General features: G+C 44.2%; 1 protein-coding gene across 3 annotated transcripts in view; it reads left to right on the top strand.

Annotated features, from left to right (window-relative positions):
• The window catches only part of LOC147011480 (matrix metalloproteinase-16-like), a 29,055-nt gene extending 18,670 nt beyond the window's left edge, over positions 1-10,385 (top strand). For all 3 annotated transcript variants that reach the window (XM_085856889.1, XM_085856890.1, XM_085856888.1), the window contains exons 7-10: positions 2,201-2,339; positions 2,496-2,646; positions 5,039-5,154; positions 6,443-10,385. In XM_085856889.1, coding sequence (XP_085713015.1) covers positions 2,201-2,339; positions 2,496-2,646; positions 5,039-5,154; positions 6,443-6,789 — 753 coding nt within the window. In that variant the 3' untranslated portion in view covers positions 6,790-10,385. The remainder of the gene's footprint in view (positions 1-2,200; positions 2,340-2,495; positions 2,647-5,038; positions 5,155-6,442) is intronic.
• The last annotated feature ends 9,651 nt before the right edge of the window (positions 10,386-20,036 follow it).

Raw genomic sequence — 20,036 nt, forward strand, 5'->3', positions numbered from 1 at the left:
AACGAATCGCTTTACTAGTCGAGCCATCGGTGGATTTTTCTTTTCATGTTTGCTTCTGGCTTGAACACAAACCCCTCGTTTGCTCTTCGTACGTGATATCAGCAGTGGGTTTCATGTTCGCAAATGTGATGGTTAACTTTTAATCCATGGCAAATCCTCGCTAAATAATGAGTACCTTTAGCTCATCGGGGTGATCCGATCCAAAACCTGATGTCTGCAGATCCAAAGGTTTGGAGTGCACAGGTACAGGCAGAACGCACAGTCAGCTTTGTGTCATGCTGGAAGAGGACTGCGTCCTCCTTAAGGCATTCGGCGACTTTAACCCAGGACACAAACCGAACCGCCCTGCTGCCCTAATGTGCTGTTAATTTTCTCCGGCTATGGAGATGTTTGCATTTTCCCATCGATCTTGAATGTTGATGCACAAAACTTGACAATCCATGGAATTGATTACCAACGCACTCGAGCGATGGTCACATGCAGGCTGGATACGGGAAATGGATCCTTTTGTTCGAACTTGGGGCCGATGTGGTGGAATCGCAATCGGAGTACGAGTCCAGGCGGACGCCTTCTCTTTCCTGCATGTATGATCCTCGTTGCAGACATTCCGTCTCGTAGTTGAGCCACTGTATTGTAAACCCCACGAATCGGCTTTGGGGCAGTGACAGTAAGCGTCGATAAGAAAATCTTGCTGACTGGGCGGCCATAACTTGACGCATCAATCCCATTGCTGTTGCCCGTGGTATGAACCGACAAAAAAATTGCTCCTTTGTGACATCCTGAGCCTGCAAGTTCACAGGATGACGGCACCTAACCTCACCCTAACCCTAACCTCTGAAAATTTAATGTTGGGTTTAAATAACAGGCTGATCACCACTAACTGCTTCAACTATTCCAATTATTCCAACCTTTTTGTGAGGTCGGCCGAAGAATCTTTAACCCAGTTCTTTCACGAACTGATGGTTTAGGCATGATGCTCAACTCCTCGTTCGGCGTGCCGCTGATAACTCGCCGACTATTCGTCGAAATATACCGTAAGATCTTTCACATTTACAGTCCGATGCTCGTGGACGGGACAGCCAGCTTGAGATCCATCCGAGGGACGGTGCATTTCGTGGTGCAACGCTCGGCCCGCGAAGCACCAATCTGACTGTTTATATTCGGGTCTGGCATTGAAGCCAACGAGACAGCCCAAATGTAAGCGCAGCACCACCAACATCAGACTATGTAACAAGCTGATACCTTCCACTCGCATTTAGAACCGGTTTAACAATATACCACAAACATGCTATTTGTAACATGGTCACCTGATTAATCGCCAAGGTGTGTGTGTGTGTGTGTGTGTGTGTGTGTGTGTGTGTGTGTGTGTGTGTGTGTGTGTGTGTGTGTGTGTGTGTGGTTTTGCGCACGCACACACGCACGCACTTCAGATAATGCAAAAGCCACCGAATGTACGAGCCTTTGTACAGCAAGGGAGAAATGACACTCGCAGATGATATCCTCTTTGAAGTATGTCAGACGTGCCGTCAGTACAACATCCGACGGCGACATAACACAGCTCTTGGTTTTCAGCCGTGACCCCCTATCAAATAGCACCACCTGCAAAGGAATATTTAAAAAAAACAGAATCTGCCAAGCAGCTGCATGAAATCTGATGGACCCTCCCGCATTCTTTCCTTCATTTGTTTCAATAAATTGTCAGTACGTTTGAACGGCTGCCATAAAAAGGGTCCCTGAGAGATGGATCCAGGGCCAATTCCTCCAATTGTCGGTCTTGCTTCTAAATTTGAAGCCGTTGCACAATGCAAATGATTTGGATTCCTTCATTATTTGTACAAGAGGCAGCTATAGCCAACCGTAACAGGAGTACGTCACCATTTGAGCTAACGGAGCTATCGGCGGTGTCCTTGAAATTTGTGTGAAGTTATTTTATGAATAACTTTTACGCAAACATTTCCTTTGTTCATTATCTCTTTAAACCCCTGCTATATGCTACAACTAGCCTGCCTATATTTGGTCGACTTGGGTCAACCCTACTCGGTTAACTTTGAGGTTGTTTCAATCATTTGCATGAAAGAAAATCCTGCACCACCAAGGGTAATAGCTTTCTTGGTGCCACTAATGCTCACCTTGTATCCCTTTTTTAGTCGTTTTGGACCCTTTGGAGTCCCTGATGGATTGTAACCCTCTTGATGCTCAGGGTGCGTGGTTCTGGCGCGTGAGGAGCAATCGCGTGTTGGATGGATACCCCATGCGCATCGGATACTTCTGGCGAGGCCTTCCTGCCAACATTGATGCGGCATATGAGAGACCCGATGGGAAGTTCATTTTCTTGAAAGGTAAGCTCGGTCGACGTTTCTTGTTTTCCGTTCAGAGCACCGCTTGTTATTGGATTCTGTACTGCAGTGCAATCATTCGATGAACGAAATTGACTCGCTCGCTCGCTCAGCCTCGGGGTTTGACCTTTTCAAATCACCACCCTCATGCTTTCTTAGGGAACCGCTTCTGGGTGTTTAATGAAGCCACCATGGAGGCGGGATCTCCTCAAACGCTTTCCCGTCTGGGTGCAAGCCTCCCAGCCGGCCCCATCGACGCGGCTATCTGGTGGGAACCCACAGGGAAAACGTACTTCTTCCAAGCCCAATGGTTGGTTCTGTTGCTGGAAACCAGATATAAGTTTTCTGCACTCTGGTACAGTGCCTGTAGAAAGTCCACACCCCCTTTTAAAATTTTCACCGTTTGTTGCCTTGTAGCCTGGAATTAAATTGCATTAAATCAAACTTTTTCCACCTTTATTTACACATTGTAACCCACAACTTCCAAATGAAAAACAAATTCTACAAATTTCAGAAAATTAATTTAAAACACAAAACAAGAATATCTTGGTTGGATAAGTTTCCACCCCCCTGAGTTAATACTTGGTGGAAACACCTTTGACAGCAATTACAGCTGTGAGTCTGTTGGGATAGGTCTCTACCAACCTTGCACACCTTGATTGGACAATATTTGCCGATTCTTCTGTACAAAACTGTTCAAGCTCAGTCAAGTTGCCTGGAGAGCGTTGATTGGCAGCAATCTCTGAGTCATGCCACAGATTTTCGATTGGATTTAGGTCGAAGCTCTGACTGGACCACTGAGCTGTGTGCTTCGGTCGTTGTCATGCTGAAAGGTGAACTTCCGTCCCAATTTCAGCTTTTTTTGCAGAGGGTAGCAGGTTTATCTCGGATTTTTCTGAATTTTGCTCCATCCATTTTCTTTTCTATTGTGACAAGTGCCCCAGTCCCTGCTGATGAGAAACGTCCCCGTAACATGATGTTGCCACCACCATGCTTCACAGTCGGGATGGTGTTCTTTGGCTGATATGTTGTGTTGGGTTTGCACCAACTGAAACATTTTGTATTTAGGCCAAAAAGTTCCATCTTGTTTTCACCAGACCACAAATCATTTTGCTACATGGCTTCAGAATCTCCGGAGCGGTTTCATGCATACCTCAAATGGGAGTCGAGCTGGGCTTTTTACCACTCAGCCCGAATTGGGCTAAGGGGTATTGTCGTCGCGGGCGTCCGGGCGTCTGTCAACTTTTGGTTTCCGTCAATTTCGAGGAGAACGCCTTGTGCGATTAAATCCATTTTTTCAGGGTGTGTCGGGGTTGAGTAGAGGAAGATTCCTTTCGAAAATGGGTGCGCTGCGATTTTCAATGTGGCCTCCATGGCAGCCATCTTGAAATTGGTTTCCGTCGATTTCGAGGAGAACGCCTTGTCCGATTAAATCCATTTTTGCAGTGTTTGTTGGAGCTGGGTAGAGGAAGGTTCCTTTCGATAATCATTGCGATGCGATATCCAATATGGCGGCTAGAGCAGCCATCTTGAATTTGGTTTCTGGACAATAACTTGAGAACGGCTTGACAGATTGATTTTATTCTGGCGAGGTATCATGGGGTTGAGTAGAGGAAGGTTCTTTTCCAAAATGGGCGTGCTGCGATTTTCACTGTGGCCGCCATGGCAGCCATCTTGAAATCGGTTTCTGTCAATTTCGAGGAGAACGCCTTGTCCGATTAAATCCATTTTTGCTGGGTGTGTTGGGGTTGAGTAGAGGAAGGTTCCTTTCGAAAATGGGCGCGCTGCGATTTTCAATATGGCCACCATATTGAAATTGGTTTGCGTCAAGGGGCTGAGGGGTTTCACCCGCTTTGCGGTGCTATTTGTTAGGGTTATTTGAGTCATGTCTTCCTTCTTGCCACCGTACCAGACAGGCCAGACTTGTGGAGTGTTTGGGATATTGTTTTGTCATGCACACAGTGAGCCTGTAGCTCTTTCAAAGTTGCCATTGGCCTCAAGGTGATCTCTCTGACCTGTCTTCTTGCTTGGTCATCCAGTTTGGAGGAACGGCCTTTTCTAGGTAGGGTCTTGGTAGTGCCATACACCTTCCACTTAATGATTGTCTTGACTGGGCTCAAAGGGATATTCAAAGCCTTTGAAATATTTTTATACCCATCCCCTGATCTGTGCCTTTCCACAACTTTATCCCGGAGGTCTTTTGAAAGCTCCTTGGTGATCATGATTGAGTGTTTGCTGTGAAATACACTACCCAGAAGAGGAAACCTCCAGGAACAGCTGATTTTATTCTGAAATAATCAGAATCACAACAATTTAACACAGGTGGAGGACAATTAACTTGATATGTGATTTTGAATGTGATTGGTCACACCTGAGCTAATTTACAATTGCTATTATAAGGGGGGTGGACACTTATCCAACCAAGATATTCTGGTTTTGTATTTTTAATTAATTTTCTGCAATTTCTAGAATTTGTTTTTCACTTCGAAGTTGTGGGTAACGATGTGTAAATAAAGGTGGGAAAAGGTCTGATTTAATGCAATTTAATTCCAGGCTACAAGGTAACGAAACGGGGTGTGGACTTGCTCTCGGCACTGTAAATTGTTCATGTTCAGATCCTCATGCACTTCGCCACCGTCTTGAATCGGATTTGTTCATGTGTTGGACGCTCAAGGCTCTGGCGATCTTCATGTTTGCCGCAGGTACTGGAGGTTTAATGAACAGAAAAAAGCCACGGACCCCGGATATCCTCGTTCCATTTCTGTGTGGGACTGCGTTCCGTCGGGTCCACAGGGGATATTCCTGAGTCAGGATGGAGGCAAGGACTACACGTTGCACTCTGCACTGCCAGTTTATGTTTTCATGCAACATCTTTATTTGTGACAAAATTAGAATAAGTGCCAGCAGAAATTTAGGAAGAAGAAACTTCCCCAGAAACAAATCATCTAAAACCTACCAGGCTATCTACATGTTAGAAACACAAAAGCATAATTTTTTTGTTGTTGTTATTGTTGTTGTTGTTGTTGTTGTCCCTGCATTTCCACTACGTGTACATAATACATGTATGTGGCTCCAAAATTTCCTGTGTATTACTACACACGTACATGTTTCGTGAACATGCTCTCCATACGATTTGCGTACGCTCGGATTGTGCAATTCACATCATGGCTGCAAGTTTGGGAACATTCTCGCTCCAGAGCCCACCGCCGAGTGATCGTAATCGAATGAGATGTCAATTGTAAGACGTGAAAATAAAGTTGTGAAACTCTTAAGTTTTAGCTTAGCACGGTACTTAACCTTCAAATGAAGCAAAGAGGGTAGTGGTGAAAGCACCTTATTTTGGGTCACGTTTGTAACGTTAAAATTCCCTTATCGGTACACCTGTACGCACGCACTCCATCTCCATTGTGTTCATCTTAAATCCCCCACCGATGAACTCTTCTCTCGACCTCCATCTCGTGAGCAATGCAATTTTGAAATGCGTCCCGTTCGGCATGGCCTGAGCTCCCCATTAGTTCTTCCACGCGGATTGGGATTGGATGAATGCATTCGGCTGGGATTGATGAAACCCTGATGTTCTGAGAGGATGAGTGTGGTTGGAGACATCAGCTTAATGGAATTGTGGATTTTGCTCATTTCTTTTTCTGTTGTTTTTTTTTTTTTTTTCAATTTCCCATTGTTGAGATGCAGAGTCGAATTTGTGGTACATTTGCTTGTTGCGACGTCACACGCAATCTTATTCTACGAGACAAACGGTTCTTTGTGACGCTGGGGCTGAAGCACCAGTCCGGGCCACGTGCTTCGGAGCTGCTGTTGCTTTGCTCTAATATGTGATCTGCTTTGTTTCTTGTGTCAATATCGATGCCATAAATTCAGTAAAAGCGATGCAGAGTTTTATGGTCACCATACCAACAAGGAAAGCAGGATGACACAACCTCACACTGCCTCGCCTCCTCAATTTGCTTGCATCAGCCATTTATCACCATCAAACGGTGTTTCTAAAAGATTACAAAGTGGAAATCTGCCAGTTGGTGGAAGTCCGGCATGCTTTTATACTCTTTTGCAACTCTGAGGCTAATACTGCTTCCGTGTGTGTTTCTGAACAGGTTTTACATTCTTTTATAAAGGTTCTCACTACTGGAAGTTCAACAACCATCGGCTGCGGGTGGAACCGGGGTACCCTCGGCCCATCCTTTCTGAGTTGATGGGCTGCAAAAGGGACTCGCCGGTAACGCGCTCACCGGACCCTCGCCTGACTTTGAGCGAGACCGCCCGACCGTCCGTCGTTCCTCCCGGCTCCTCGGAAACTGCCGCGGCCACGGCCGTGATCCTCCCGTTGCTTTTGCTGCTCTGTATGTTTGTCATCCTCGCATTGATATTCCGACACTTTCGCACCAAGGGCACACCCCGGAACCTCGTCTATTGCAAGCGCTCCATGCAGGAGTGGGTTTGAGCGGCCCGTGGAATTGAGGTCTTGCGCCTGAACGCCAAGGGCATTTCGCCTCCGGCTCTTGGCATCGTGATGTCTGCAGTGCAAGCTGTGCTTGCTCTGGAGCCGTCGGCAAACAACCTTCAACCGTCGTGGGCCTGGGAAGCAAAATCTGGTGTAAATGGCCCCAAGGCCCTGTTTGGTGTCTCGGCATACAAAGCTTTCGTTCCGAATGATAACCTTTATAAATGTATGCAGGTGAGCGGTTTGTGAGTAGCAAACATCGTGTATGCAATTTAAGTACAAAACCAACAGTAATTGTTTCATATGGCATTCATTCCTTATTGCCTTCCACTTACACGACAAGATAATCAAATACTTAGTTTGCGTACTCGGGCAAGGTGTTTAAATCTGCTCCTTAAAGACTGCAAGTGACTTCATCTGTTTTTTTGTTTTTTTATTTTGGGCACTTTTTCTTATAGTGTGGGAGAATGGAATGTGAAAGTTTTATTTTGTATTAAATAGCATCTCATTGGCCTTACGCTAGCTTAACGCTCTTAAGCCTTCCATCAAATTTGCTTACGCACGCTCTCTGGAAGCCTTCCTGACCCACAGAGTGCACACACAAGGCTGTCGTGCTGCTTGCGCATTGAAAGCCGTCGTCACACATTCCTTACATGCCAAAGGCCCTTCTCATACACTCCTTCACGTACTAAAGGTCCTCACATGCTGCTTACACACTGAAAGCCATCTTTGTTAGCCTCACAGTATTGTGATGCAGCAGTGCACATCGAGTTTGGCCTTAAATATATGTCATTACCACATCGCTGTGGCTCGAGAGTAGCGAGACGTCCCAAATTATCTCCGTGGTGACGCCGTCACCTCTACAGTATCCGTTGTGGAGCAACGTTTTGATGTCGTTTACAGATCGACTGACCATGTATCTTGACCAGTCTTCTTGTTTTATCTTTATGCACACAATCGATGGTGCGTCCGATACCACAAAACCATGAGCCACGCTTAATATATTAAGAAATGCACGTGCTGCAACGTCGTACCTGCAGTATTATTTCATCCAGAACACAAACCTCGACTTCGTCAGCTGAGTGGCACAGGTGCTACGACTGGGATACCTTGCTGGCATTGCTTACTGGCAGATGTTGCCCTCAAGCGGCAACCATTTTGAATTCTCGAAGTTTCTCTTTGCATTTTGAATTCTTGATGGTGCTCTATATGGTGGCCATTTTGAATTCTCAAAGTTTCTCTTTGCATTTTGAATTCTTGATGGTGCTCTATATGGTGGCCATTTTGAATTCTTGATGGTGCTACAAGGTGGCTCGTTTGAATCCTCCACGGTGCTTCACGTGGCGGTCATCTTGAATTATCGATGGCGCTTTGCACCGCGGCCATTTTGAATTGTTGACGGTGCTACATTGTGGCCATTTTGATTTTCTCGAAGCTGCTCAAAACATTTTGAATTCTTGATGGTGCTTTTACGTGGTGGCCATTTTGAATTTTGCCACGCCTTGTGTCACACAGCCATTTGAACTTTTTTGGCTTGTTGTCGGCTTGACCAGCAATGTCTGGATTTGAAAGTAACGTTTACATTCTCGGCATCGTTATTGCTGCTGCATTGCTGATAATACGGATGATAGTTATGATAATTTAATAAATTAATGGATCATGCCTCTGTTGAAAATCTTCAATTTCACAAGCATGGCAATAATTGGAAAAAAAAAACCAAAAATTTTTGTAGCGAATTGAAGCACGTTGTGTGGTACATCATTGGTTTCGATGACAGGAAGGCAAGGAGTTGTACACGTGGGTGGGTCGGAGGATGGAGTGTCAACATAGTGCAGAAGAAGAGCAAACTTTAATAAGTTGACGTATTGGGCTGCGGTACGTGTAAATTCAAACTCCTTCCTTTAAAGTTATCAAAGCTGTGCACTTGTACACACGGCATGAACATTATTGACGGAATTGAAGGTTCGGTTGGAAAAATTAACCCTTTGAATCCCAATCGTGTGTGAACCGTCTGAAGGCTTTGATCCTGCAAATGAACAATCATTCTGGTTATTTTACCCTTGCGGTGACAAATTTGCATCATACTTTTAATTTGATCACATCACATGACATTGCATTGATCCAGAGTGAGAACGGTGACTGCAGAAGCACTCGAGCGTACCACTGATTATAAGTAACGGCCGTGCGCAGAGTAATTGCTTTGGTTCGTACAAGTCAAAACCATTGGTTACCGATGCAGCAAAAGTTCTGATTGATAGTTTAACTTCTTCGAATAAAAAAAAAAAAATCATTGTCGTTGACGTTGGTGGTGTTAGGGGGGGTTTGTGCTTCGGCTCTCGTCGTGCGAAATTGATCTCAGGCGTTTGGCACACACAACCGATCCGTAGAATCTGCTTTGCAGGTCAGTCGTGTTCCGTTGACGGTGTTAACTTTATCCTGGTCTTTTAACCTGTTTTATCTATCAGACGTTTGAAGTTCCTTCCTGCACTAACATTGCTCGGATCTTTAATGCTTTGTGCTACCTTGAAATTTTTTTTTTTTAATACTTTATGGTCTCCACGGAAATGTTTGGCTGTTTTTTTGAAACTGGACAGCTGCTCTGAGCTCATTTGGGAGCGAGAGAAATGGAAAGTTGAAAACATAACGGTCTTTTCTGTTGTGTTTTGGCACAAGACGAAGTGCTTGTTAAAATACAATACGGAACACACACACACACACACACACACACACACGCACAACATGATACACGAGGTACAGCTCTGCTTCTCTGGCTTTTTTGCTTGCTGTTTGAAATGTTTTAAATAATAATAATATTAATAATAATAATAATAATGTTATTTGCACTGATTGGAGTTAATTGTTTAATCACTTAACACCGAGCCATTAACCTGCAGGACGGGGAGAATTGGTCTTAAGTTATTGTGCTTGTAAATATATGAACTTCACCTCGGGTGGAATCTCATCACGTGATGGTGCTTACTTGGCGGACGTCGTCGGGAACTTTTCTGTTGTTGTTGTTGTTGTTGTTGTGCTTCGGCGCATTCATCGTCCCCTTTAAAACCACGTTTTCATTTGATTCTGGATTTTTGCATTGGGCGCGGCTCGTGTATCGACGAGATGGGTGTCGTGACGGTATTGCATCACGCGTTGCAGGGGAGAGATGGATGGAGGAATTTCCTGCTTGTACTTTTGGAGTGATGTCTCGGACGGTTGTAGAAACAGCCATATTGTACTAACTAGTGAGCAACCCTGGATGTTCATCAAGCTGCCTTTACCTGTTCCTGTACACCTAACTTATTTGCCCAGTTAGCTCTTACGTTTGGCGCGATGGAGGGCGAAGCATGCCCCTGAATGCCACAATCTAGCTACTTGGCCATCCTGTTGATGCCATAGGGACAGCGGCGTTGTTCCAATACACGGGCTGGTACCAGGATATGGGACTCCTTGAGAACGTTTGCTTTCGCCTTGAAATCTCCAATAAAGCATGCTCCTTGTACGTTTCCTGCATCTCAACTCTGCAGAACATTTGACCGAGTTCAAGCTTGTCGGTGGCCTACCTTTGTCTTTTGTTCAAAATAAAACTTGCGTTAATGAAACACTTTCACGGGTACTGTGAATGAATGCACTTTAGGGCTGAGGTTCCTGAAAGAGCTTTCTCAACCGCGTGTTTTGCAGTGTTTTATAGATGTATCGAAAACAGAGGTGGAACACAGAGCAGGAATTGATGAATGTGGCGGTGGGGTGAAGTTAAAGAAGAAGTACAAAGGTGAATTTTTTTTGTAAATGTGAGAAGGTAGAGGGGAAAGAGGGACAGAAACAGGGATTTGCAACATCTCAAAAGTTTGTCTTTTTTCGAAGAAGGAATCGCCGCCATGTTTTTTTTTTCATGATGAGTTGGCCGAGTGAAGTGAGCAATGTTTTGGATTTTGAAACGGCCGGATCTGTTTAACCGAGTTATCTCTCCGTTAATCGCAGTTTCCTTTTTCCTGTCCGCGTTGCTGTCACTCCCAACTTTTCCAAACACGATGACCATGTCCTTGAAAGTTATTTATGCTTCGCTCTTGTAAATTCGTTCTCATGCTCTCGAGTCGAGACCGATTTATTTCAGCCAACCTGGAAGAATGAGCTGAGAAGTGCACCGTGAGGCTTCCCGGCGGAAGGCTTGACGGGTCGTCACCCGGCGTTGTGACCCCCAAAGGCGCTGTGTACTGAAAATTTGCACAATTTTTTTTTTGGCCGTTTGTTTCCACGGTTCACGGTGGGATTGTTTGTTTGACGGATTTCCCTTCACTTTCCTGTTCCTCGCAGAGGAACCGGGACACACCGATGTGTGCTACGATACGATTCCCGAGATGGCAGAGTGCTTCCAGCCACTGGAAATGACTGTCCTGTTTTGCATCATCATCAATGTTCTTTTGGCTCCGCAGGCCCCTCTTGCGCTCCCACCCCCACCCACGTTTGCACTTCCTCGTCATCAAAATTTGCTCGACCACCACTTATTACCCAGAATCTCCAGAGCTTCAACTTTCTCTGTTGCAAAGAAATCCATCTTTACAAACGTCTTTTGTCTGCCCGTCGACCGGCCGAAGCCGTCGTATGCGAGTGCCTTTTCGAACCTCAACAGGATGTGGAGTAATGCTCTATGAAGGAAACAAGCTAATTGCGTCCATAATTTGGCTCATTCTTCGTGCTGATATGATGGCTCTGCTATAACAATGGTGAGCTGTGCTCAGCTGGACATGCCAGGAAACTGCTCAGCCGGCCTTGGAAGGACTGAACAATCGAACGTCCAGCAGTCCATGGGAAGTTTAACAGTCGGTTGTGTTGTATCTTGAACATTCCAGAAGTGCTTGGTGATGTCTAAATAAGAAAGGGTCACGTGGGCTACTTACTCATTAACCGGTTGTGGTTAATTCAGGATGGGGGCTCGGCACAGGGCACTCGCTGCTACCATTATCTTATCCATGCTCTCTTTGTGTTCAACTGTGCCAGCACTGTGTTAACAGGACGTGAACCCACCGAGCTCGGCAATGACGTGCTCACAGGATGTTTGCCCTTTTTAACCCTTGCCGCTTAAGTGGTAATGCAGTGTCCAATCTCAATGGTTGGTGATGCGATCGTTCGAGTATCACTGTATGACAACCGATTCCAAAACAATGCTTCAAATACTTTGTGCAATCGCTTTTCATTCTTTATTTTACAGATGGGTTTCTTTGGAGCTAAACAAGACGAGGCAATTTGGGCCTTTCAGTTCCCTTGCAGAGAACTTCATTGCAGAATGAGGGAGGCCATTCGTCCCATCAAGCTTGCGCTATGGTTGCCAACCTCTGGTTGTGTCGCAGTGCTCTATCCCCTTTAAATGCTGAGCGTCAAGTAAGGAAGCGGCACGTACCGTTTTTACCCCATGCACCCCAAGTGAAAAGCTCGGTTAAGAAATGGGTTCACTTCTTTCTGTCTTTCATTCCGTTGACAAACGTTGGTTTGTGATTGAGGAACAACTTTTCAATAGAATGGTATATTTTGAACACTAATCGAAAAACAAATCCGTAGTTTAGCAGTACTTTGGCTCTGAATTCATCCAGATTGCGCATGCGCAGAGTAGTAGTGAGGTATAATATTTTTAGCTCACCGGGACTTTTGTCAGGTGAGCCGATGCGATACATCAGTGTCCGTAGGTGCGTGAGTCAGTGAGTCCGTCCGAAAACACTTCGGTCATTATCGCTTGAACCAAACACGATTTTGATGAAACTTGGCCACAAGCTTCATATCTGATGCCTAACGAAGGTTTATTGACCTCATCAAAATCTGCACTCATTGAGGGAGTCAATGGGGGGGTTGGGGGGGAGTTTGACCCCCCCACCCCAAAAGGTATTTGCTTTTTTTTTATCTCTGAAACCACACATGCTATTTCAATGAAACTTCACCACAACCTTCATCACCTGTGATGTACCAAAGTTTATTGACTGCATCAAAATTTCTGCTCATTATAGTGGTCTGCAGGGGATTTGAGCCCCCCCCAAAATAGATATTTGTTCTTTGATTGGAAACTACACACACAATTTCAATGAAATTTGACCAATACCTTTATCACCCATGACATACCAACGTTTGTTCACGGCATTAAAAAAAAAATCAGGGCCTAAGGGGGTGTGTGGAGGTTTGAGTGATTGTTGCTACTGATCCAGGAGAGCTTCAGGACCTGCAGTCCTATTTATACTCTGTCGAGCTTTCAAACAAACAAAATTGAAAATCATTCCAAACAGGAAACTTACTCCTTTAAGGTGTGTGTGTGCGTGCGTGCGTCCTCCATAACTCCAAAACCATAAAACCTTGCAGCCTGAAACTTTGCATGCATACTGAGGGTACTCCAAGGAAGTGCAAGAGTGAAAATTGTGTGTGTGCGTTAATTAAAACACCCCTTTGAAGATAATTAACAGCCTTATCTAATTATATCCCTAATCAGGCGATCCTCGGCCACCTCGCTGTCTGGGGTCTTAAGGCGTTTCCTGGTTAACCTCGCTGGGGTCTGAAGCCACCATGTTTTTTGGCCTGCTCAACCATGCCTTGACTTGGAACAGGCTGCAACGATTTCTTAACGATAGTTTTATTTTTGTTTGTTTTTTTTTTACTTTCTCACTCATATTATTGAATGCCTCTTCATCATAACTACGGATCGCTGTATACATTGCTTTTGTAAGTGCTATAGTTTTAAAATTATGAGCTTGGAGCGATTTCATGCATTATATGATTCGATTTTCCACGATCGACTCTCACGGTCTAATTGAAGTATATCATCGAAATATTATTTCAGCTTTTAGGATCGGATATCATCCGCACTAAATGATTGTTGAAATCTGGTGTGAAATCTGATAATTTATAGAAATAACGAGTCTTATCACTAAGCCAATATAACTATTTACTTTCAGCAAGCTCGGTTATGTTCCTTCCTTCTCCATAGATACACAAGAAAATGTGAAATTTCCAAAGCATTAAACTTATCTTTTTCGACTGTTTGGAGAATTATATTGAGTGAACAAAAAATTTAGGAACGTAACAAAATTAACGAGCTTCATTGAGCTATATGATTTAATGCACTCACTGCTGGACCTCACACCCTGTCTCCCAGAGGGATTGCCGATCCATAGCGTCTGCCAGATCTGTGCCTCTCTTTTCGGAGGCTTTGTGTGGTGCTCTACAGGGAATCAAAGCAAATCTGGTGAAAAACGGACATTTTAAAATAAAGCTATTACGTTTGTGTGGATCGTGAAATGACGTACCACATGACACATGCACAGATGAGTAGGCAACGTGGCGGATTATCTGCAATGTTTATTTCACGGGCAATTAAACTTTGCAATTTCTCCAGGATTGTTCCATGCTGAACAGCAACTATTTTGTGGATAGTCATTATTTCAATGAATTCATTAAATTTCTTTAACTCCTGCGGGCGGTGAAGACGGCTTTAAAGTTAAAGGGATCCTCTATGGTATGCAGCCACAGCCTGGCCAGCCATTCCTTATCAACCATTTAATTGGAGTGCTTCCATGAGTTCTTAAGCTACTTTCTGAGCACCCTACAGCCAATAGCCGGACAGTTTGTGTCCCGATCGGGATGTACAATCGGCAGTTACTACAAGGTAAGAGGTACATGATTTACAAAGGTTATATGATTTCTCTTTGTGAGTTTCAAAACAAAATATATTTGATAACACCAGATTTCTGAGCCGTTTGCCATATTAACATGTTTTCTAAATTACAGAGCCAATTTTTGTTCACATGATGGTTGGCAGCTGTTCGTGAAGATTAATGTCTATGCACATCTCCCTGAAACGTCTATAATGCAATGTTGTTTTAATAATTTGTTTATTGCAATTCCCCCAAAACAAGGGTGAAAGCGACTCAAGGTAAAAGCTACTACTCTCTCTCCCTCTCTCCCTCTCTCCCTCTCTCCCTCTCTCCCTCTCTCCCTCTCTCCCTCTCTCCCTCTCTCCCTCTCTCTCTCCCTCCCCCCCACTCCCGCCGAATACAGAACAGCACCCTCGCAAACATCTCTCTCTCCCTCTCCTCTCTTCGGATGTATCTGGACGGTGTTTGTCTCTGGACATGTTTGAGTGGTGTTTATCTCCGGATGGAGTTTCTTTCCGGAACGTGTCTGTCTCCGGACGTGTCCCGGCGGTGTCTGTCTCCTGACAGCTTGGCTCCTGACACGTCCAGGTGGTATTTATCTCTGGACATGTCTGGGTGGTGTTTATCTTTGGGTGGTATTTCTGGTATGACCGGTAGAAAATTGATTTCAGACATTATTTTGTTTCCATCTTCACTATTATTCTATGCAGAAGCATTTTGATGAGACTGTATGAATCGTAATTAATGCTCCACCGCACATCTGCCTTCCCTTCCCCTACCCCTCCTCGCTCTCCGTCCCTCCTCGCTCCCCTTCGTTCCTCTATCTTTTCCCCTCCACCTTCTTTCTCCCCCTTCTCTGTATTTCCATCAGCGAAGCGATGGGTGGTATTTGCTCCGAACTAATGTAACGTGTTAAATAAGGTAGTGTAAAAGACACTATCGATGGCACTTCGTTCCGGAATTATTTTTTTCCCTACATTTAGAATCATTATATACTTAAACACTGCATGGGGTGAGGTCTCCAGTTCGTCTTTGGTATGACTTGGTGGGGGTTTGAACCAGTGACCTCCTCAACTCAGAGTTTGTCACATTCACCGCTGCTTCACTTTGTGTTGAGAACCGATACTTGCACCATGTACAATTTCCTCCATTGAGTACTCGTTTAACATTTAGCTTGACTCTTGTCCTACTGAACGGATTGTTGCTCGACGATGCAGTGCCTCCTCATGACCAACAATTCACAGCATGTTTGGAAATGAAAACGATTAGCACCAAGAAAGACCTTTTAAGGTTCAAGACCTGAACTTCACGTTCAAGGTTATCACATTATTTGAAACCCAAAGCATCATCCTTGTCATATTTGGTTCCATAGACACCGTATTGAGGTTAAGATGAGACCATGAGTCGAACAACGAGCCGCACAACCGACCCTCCCAACCCTTGAGGGAAACCTAGGGTTCCAATTACAAGCAAGAGGTTCGAGTTTGCGTTGACCTGGTGATAGGACTGATCGATGAATTGAAGGTTCTCATCAATGGGAAAGCTTGAGCAGGTGCCAAGGTGGCTGGCACACATGGCTTCGATGATTGATAACTGCAATTCCATCGTGATTCCCACGCCACGAAGCCAGTCATCTGGCGAACGCTCATAATTGAGGCATTACTGGGCATCAAATTGATTTGCTAAAAGGCTGTGCAGCGAGCGAACTGCAAATCAACATGCTTCGTCCATTTCCCATTTGTACAGTTGGCTTGATCTGGAATGTTTGTCGACGTTCCTGCTAAAAATATCGGATAATTGGCATTTTTAACATTCTAACTCCGGCTGGCATTTAAATTTGAAAAATGTCTTTATTTGGGATTTACTAGGTATGCTATGTGTTTTATTTACAACATCTAGGCTCATGAAAGAGTAACATTCTGGAGGGTAAAAGGGAAATGATCTGATTGGAGGGGGGGCACAGTTGGACGCAACAAGCAAGGGAATAAATGACTGGAAAAGTCACGGTCGATGTGTGTTCGATTGGGAGATCGACGTTGTGCCACACCCTGGTTGCGGGAGATATTAAAATAATGTTGAGAGCTTTCGATTCCACAGAATCCAGGAGAGAGATCTGATGCTGGAGCGCCTGTCCATAGGGGAGAGCACGACTCCATTGTGCTGTGGGTAAAGGCTTTTCTAGATCCTTTATTGTCCCGCGTTCGCGAAGCAAAAAGTGGGGTGAAGTTATCGTCCCGGTCGTACGTACGTACGTGCGTGTCTGCATTTTGTTATTCCCTTTTATCGGGAACAGCTTGTGGGATTGACCAAAATTTTCACCATTGGTGCGACGACTCATGTCGACTGTTTTAATGATAATTGTGACATCATTAAATCACGTGGTGTGGCAGCCATATTGGTAAAAAGGAGCAACATTCGACCTCTATCTCTGAAACCGCTCCATGGAAAAAATTGAAGCTTGGCACGTAGCAAGTACTCCTCATGGGGAATAAGTGTGATATTTTATGGTCATCGGTGCCTTCATTATGGCATATTAATTGCATATGTGGAATTCCACATCTGATCAGTGTGGAAATTTTTGAGTCATCTCAGGATAAATTGGTGAACAGAAAAAACATATATTTGACGTCATCGGCCATGTGGTTCGGCAGCCTTTTTTTTTTCCTTTTTTTTTTTTTTAATACTTCAAATATCTTCTCAAACGGTTGAACAGATCGAGGACAAACTTTCCAGGTATGACTACCTATCCCTGAGGAACAGAAACTTCCCCACCTCCTATGATGTCATAGGTCATATGGTTTGACAGCTATGTTTAATTTACTTTAAAACGTCCAAAAATCTTCTCCAGGACCGCTGGACAAATCAAAAGGAAACTTCACACACATGTTCCCAAGCCTTGAGGATACCTGGGTGTTCATGAGTAATTGATGGGTCACATGGTTTGGCAGCCATATTGGATTGAAGGAAAATGTTTTTTTTTTAATTCTGTTGAACTGCTACATCAATCGAAGTGAAACTTCGAAATTATTATCGACTTGTGGAAGGCAATGTATGTTTTAAATTTCAACCTGATCGGACGCATGGTCTGGCAAGCAGAATTATTTAATTTTTGGAATCTGTTCTTTTAAAAAAAATTTTAAGTAAGGCTCACTTGGCTGTGCCTGGATGTGTTTTGAGGGGAGAGCAGAGGAGCAGCCGTTAAAACTCGCATCCTATCCAGGTTCCTCCTAATGATTTCATCTTTACTTTTTGCTTGTTCCGGTTCCTTCTGATGACTCCAATTCAGGACTGTACCTATTCGGTCTTTCATTTGATTTTGATTGAATTTTTTTCATCACAAATTTGCCACCAGAAGAGTTGACTCGCACCAAGTCCTTCTCAATTATTCTATGAATCCCATCTAATTATTTTATTTCTTTGTACACGTCGGATCTAAACCTCGTACTGCAGTTGCCACACAAATGCAAGTACAGACGAATACTCAAGACATAACACAGGACTGTTGGACAAACCAAACACAGCCACTGAGCTCAGGTGGGGGGGAGTGCCTTCCAGGTACCTGCTCCAGGGGCACTCCAGGTACCCGCAACGTCACAATGATGGTGGCGTCTTTCTCACCGCACTCATCGGGGCATTTCTGAAGGAGGAATTTACTCCTCCCCATTGATGCAAACCTGTGGGTATTATCTGTGCTCTTCTCCTTTTAAATGCAGCACATCAAGCAAGGAAGCAGCACGCATCATTTAAAAGTCCTGGCGATGACTGAGCCAGGGGTCGAACCACTGACATCCCAGGCTCGGAGCGGATGTTCCAACCATTTTTTAAAAATTAAATACCACCATTGGAAATTGTTAATAGAACATGCGCTTTCACAGAATGTCATCTTATCATTCAACAAGTCAGTAGTGGGGAGTATACTGGAGCAACAAGTACATGATAGAACAATGTTTTGTGTTTCAAATCATGTGGGCTACCTGGAGCTCAGGTTATGAACCTACGTCGGTCATTCCTGCTGCTTTCTTTCCATAATTTCTTTCATTTCCATCCATGGTGTGAATCATCCATCAATGTTTACAGAGTGATGGGATTGGGGTCTGTGTATGTTATATACACACCCCCGAGCCCCCAACCTCTGTCACTTCCTCCATCCTCCTCCACAATTCCACATACCTCCTTTGTTTTCCTCTCTGTCCACCTCCTTTGCTTTTCTTCATGTTTTTTTTTCTATGTATTTACTCCCTCACCCTTTTGTCGGTAATATGTAACGTGTCGATCTCGAAGCAGTTGCGGAGTTTTGGGTAAAAACGTCGTTTTCCAATATGGGTGTTTCATGTTGTCAACGTATTGCATCCCAACAATCCATTAAATCCCGATATCATTGGGACATTGGTCAGATCGGTGCAGTCCAGACATTGCTGGTCTAAAAATGGCCATAAAATAATGGGGTTTATCATCAAGTGGAGGTGTTTGATCCCTTCAGTGAGGAAACCTCGGCGTCCATCGATGGGAGACGGTTGGGGGTGACGTGGGAATGTGGGATCATGGTTGACTCTGATGAACCCAGATGGTGGATTGAGGCTGCGGTGGAAATGTGTTGCTGCAGGTGCAAATGCAGGTCCATGTGGAGGTACAGGTGTATTTCAGTCCATATACATGTGGATGTGCGGGTACAAACCTGTACAGATCCATGTGTATGTGCAGGTACAAACCTGGACATATCCAGGTGCACGTGTTGCTGCAGGTAGATGTGCAGGTGAAAACCTCCACAGATGTAGGTAGATATTTTTTACAGATCCAGCCTCCAGGTGCATGCATGTGTTGATACAGGTGAATGTGCGTGCAGGTACAAATTGCTCCATGTGGTCATTATCCAAGAAGTAGTTTGTCGGTTATTAGCTTGCCAAAGCAAGATATGTTACTCGATCGGTTTGTTTGTTTTTTTGTTTATATATTTATATATTTGTCTGTTACAATTGATTTTCAACTTTCAACTTGCTCTCTAAGTCACAGTTCTAAAGCAATGGCTCTCAAACTTGACATGTATACTCGTGAGCGCAATAGCTTTCGACGCCCAAAATTTCGAAGGTCAAGGTCAAAGCTCAAGGTCACCAGAAGGTCAAACATCAAAATCAACGAAACCCTTAGCTTTTGAGTAAATTTTATCGGATAATCTCCAACTTGGTGGATATATAGCATATCGATAGGCGCTCAGTTGATTAGTTTTTGGTGGCGATGGGCCTTGACCTTCATGGTTAGCGCCTAAGGTCGAAGTTGACCTTCATGAAGGTCATTTTTAAATCTTTGACTAACAACATCGAGTAGTACCTCAAATTGAAGCCCTCGAAGAGTGTTTCTCAGATCTATAAAAATTTCGTCGTTATGACGTCATTTGATGACGTCATGACGAAAAAACTGATTTTTCATAAAAAATGAAACTCTCAAATCAAGGTCTTTTGGCAAGATAACCTTTGGCCTAAGGCCAAAGTACGGTTTTTTTTATTTATTTTTTTTGCACCTGCTCCCAAGCTTGGCAGAGGCACAGGTTTGGAATCCCGTCTTTCCGTGTATTAAATGTCCTTGGTCCATCAGTCTGCGCCAACAGCCTTAAAAGTTGGTGCTCCA

The sequence above is a fragment of the Eptatretus burgeri genome, chromosome 15 (assembly GCF_056783735.1).
Source record: "Eptatretus burgeri isolate ZD-2024b chromosome 15, Ebu_testis_v1, whole genome shotgun sequence".
NCBI lineage: Eukaryota > Metazoa > Chordata > Myxini > Myxiniformes > Myxinidae > Eptatretus > Eptatretus burgeri.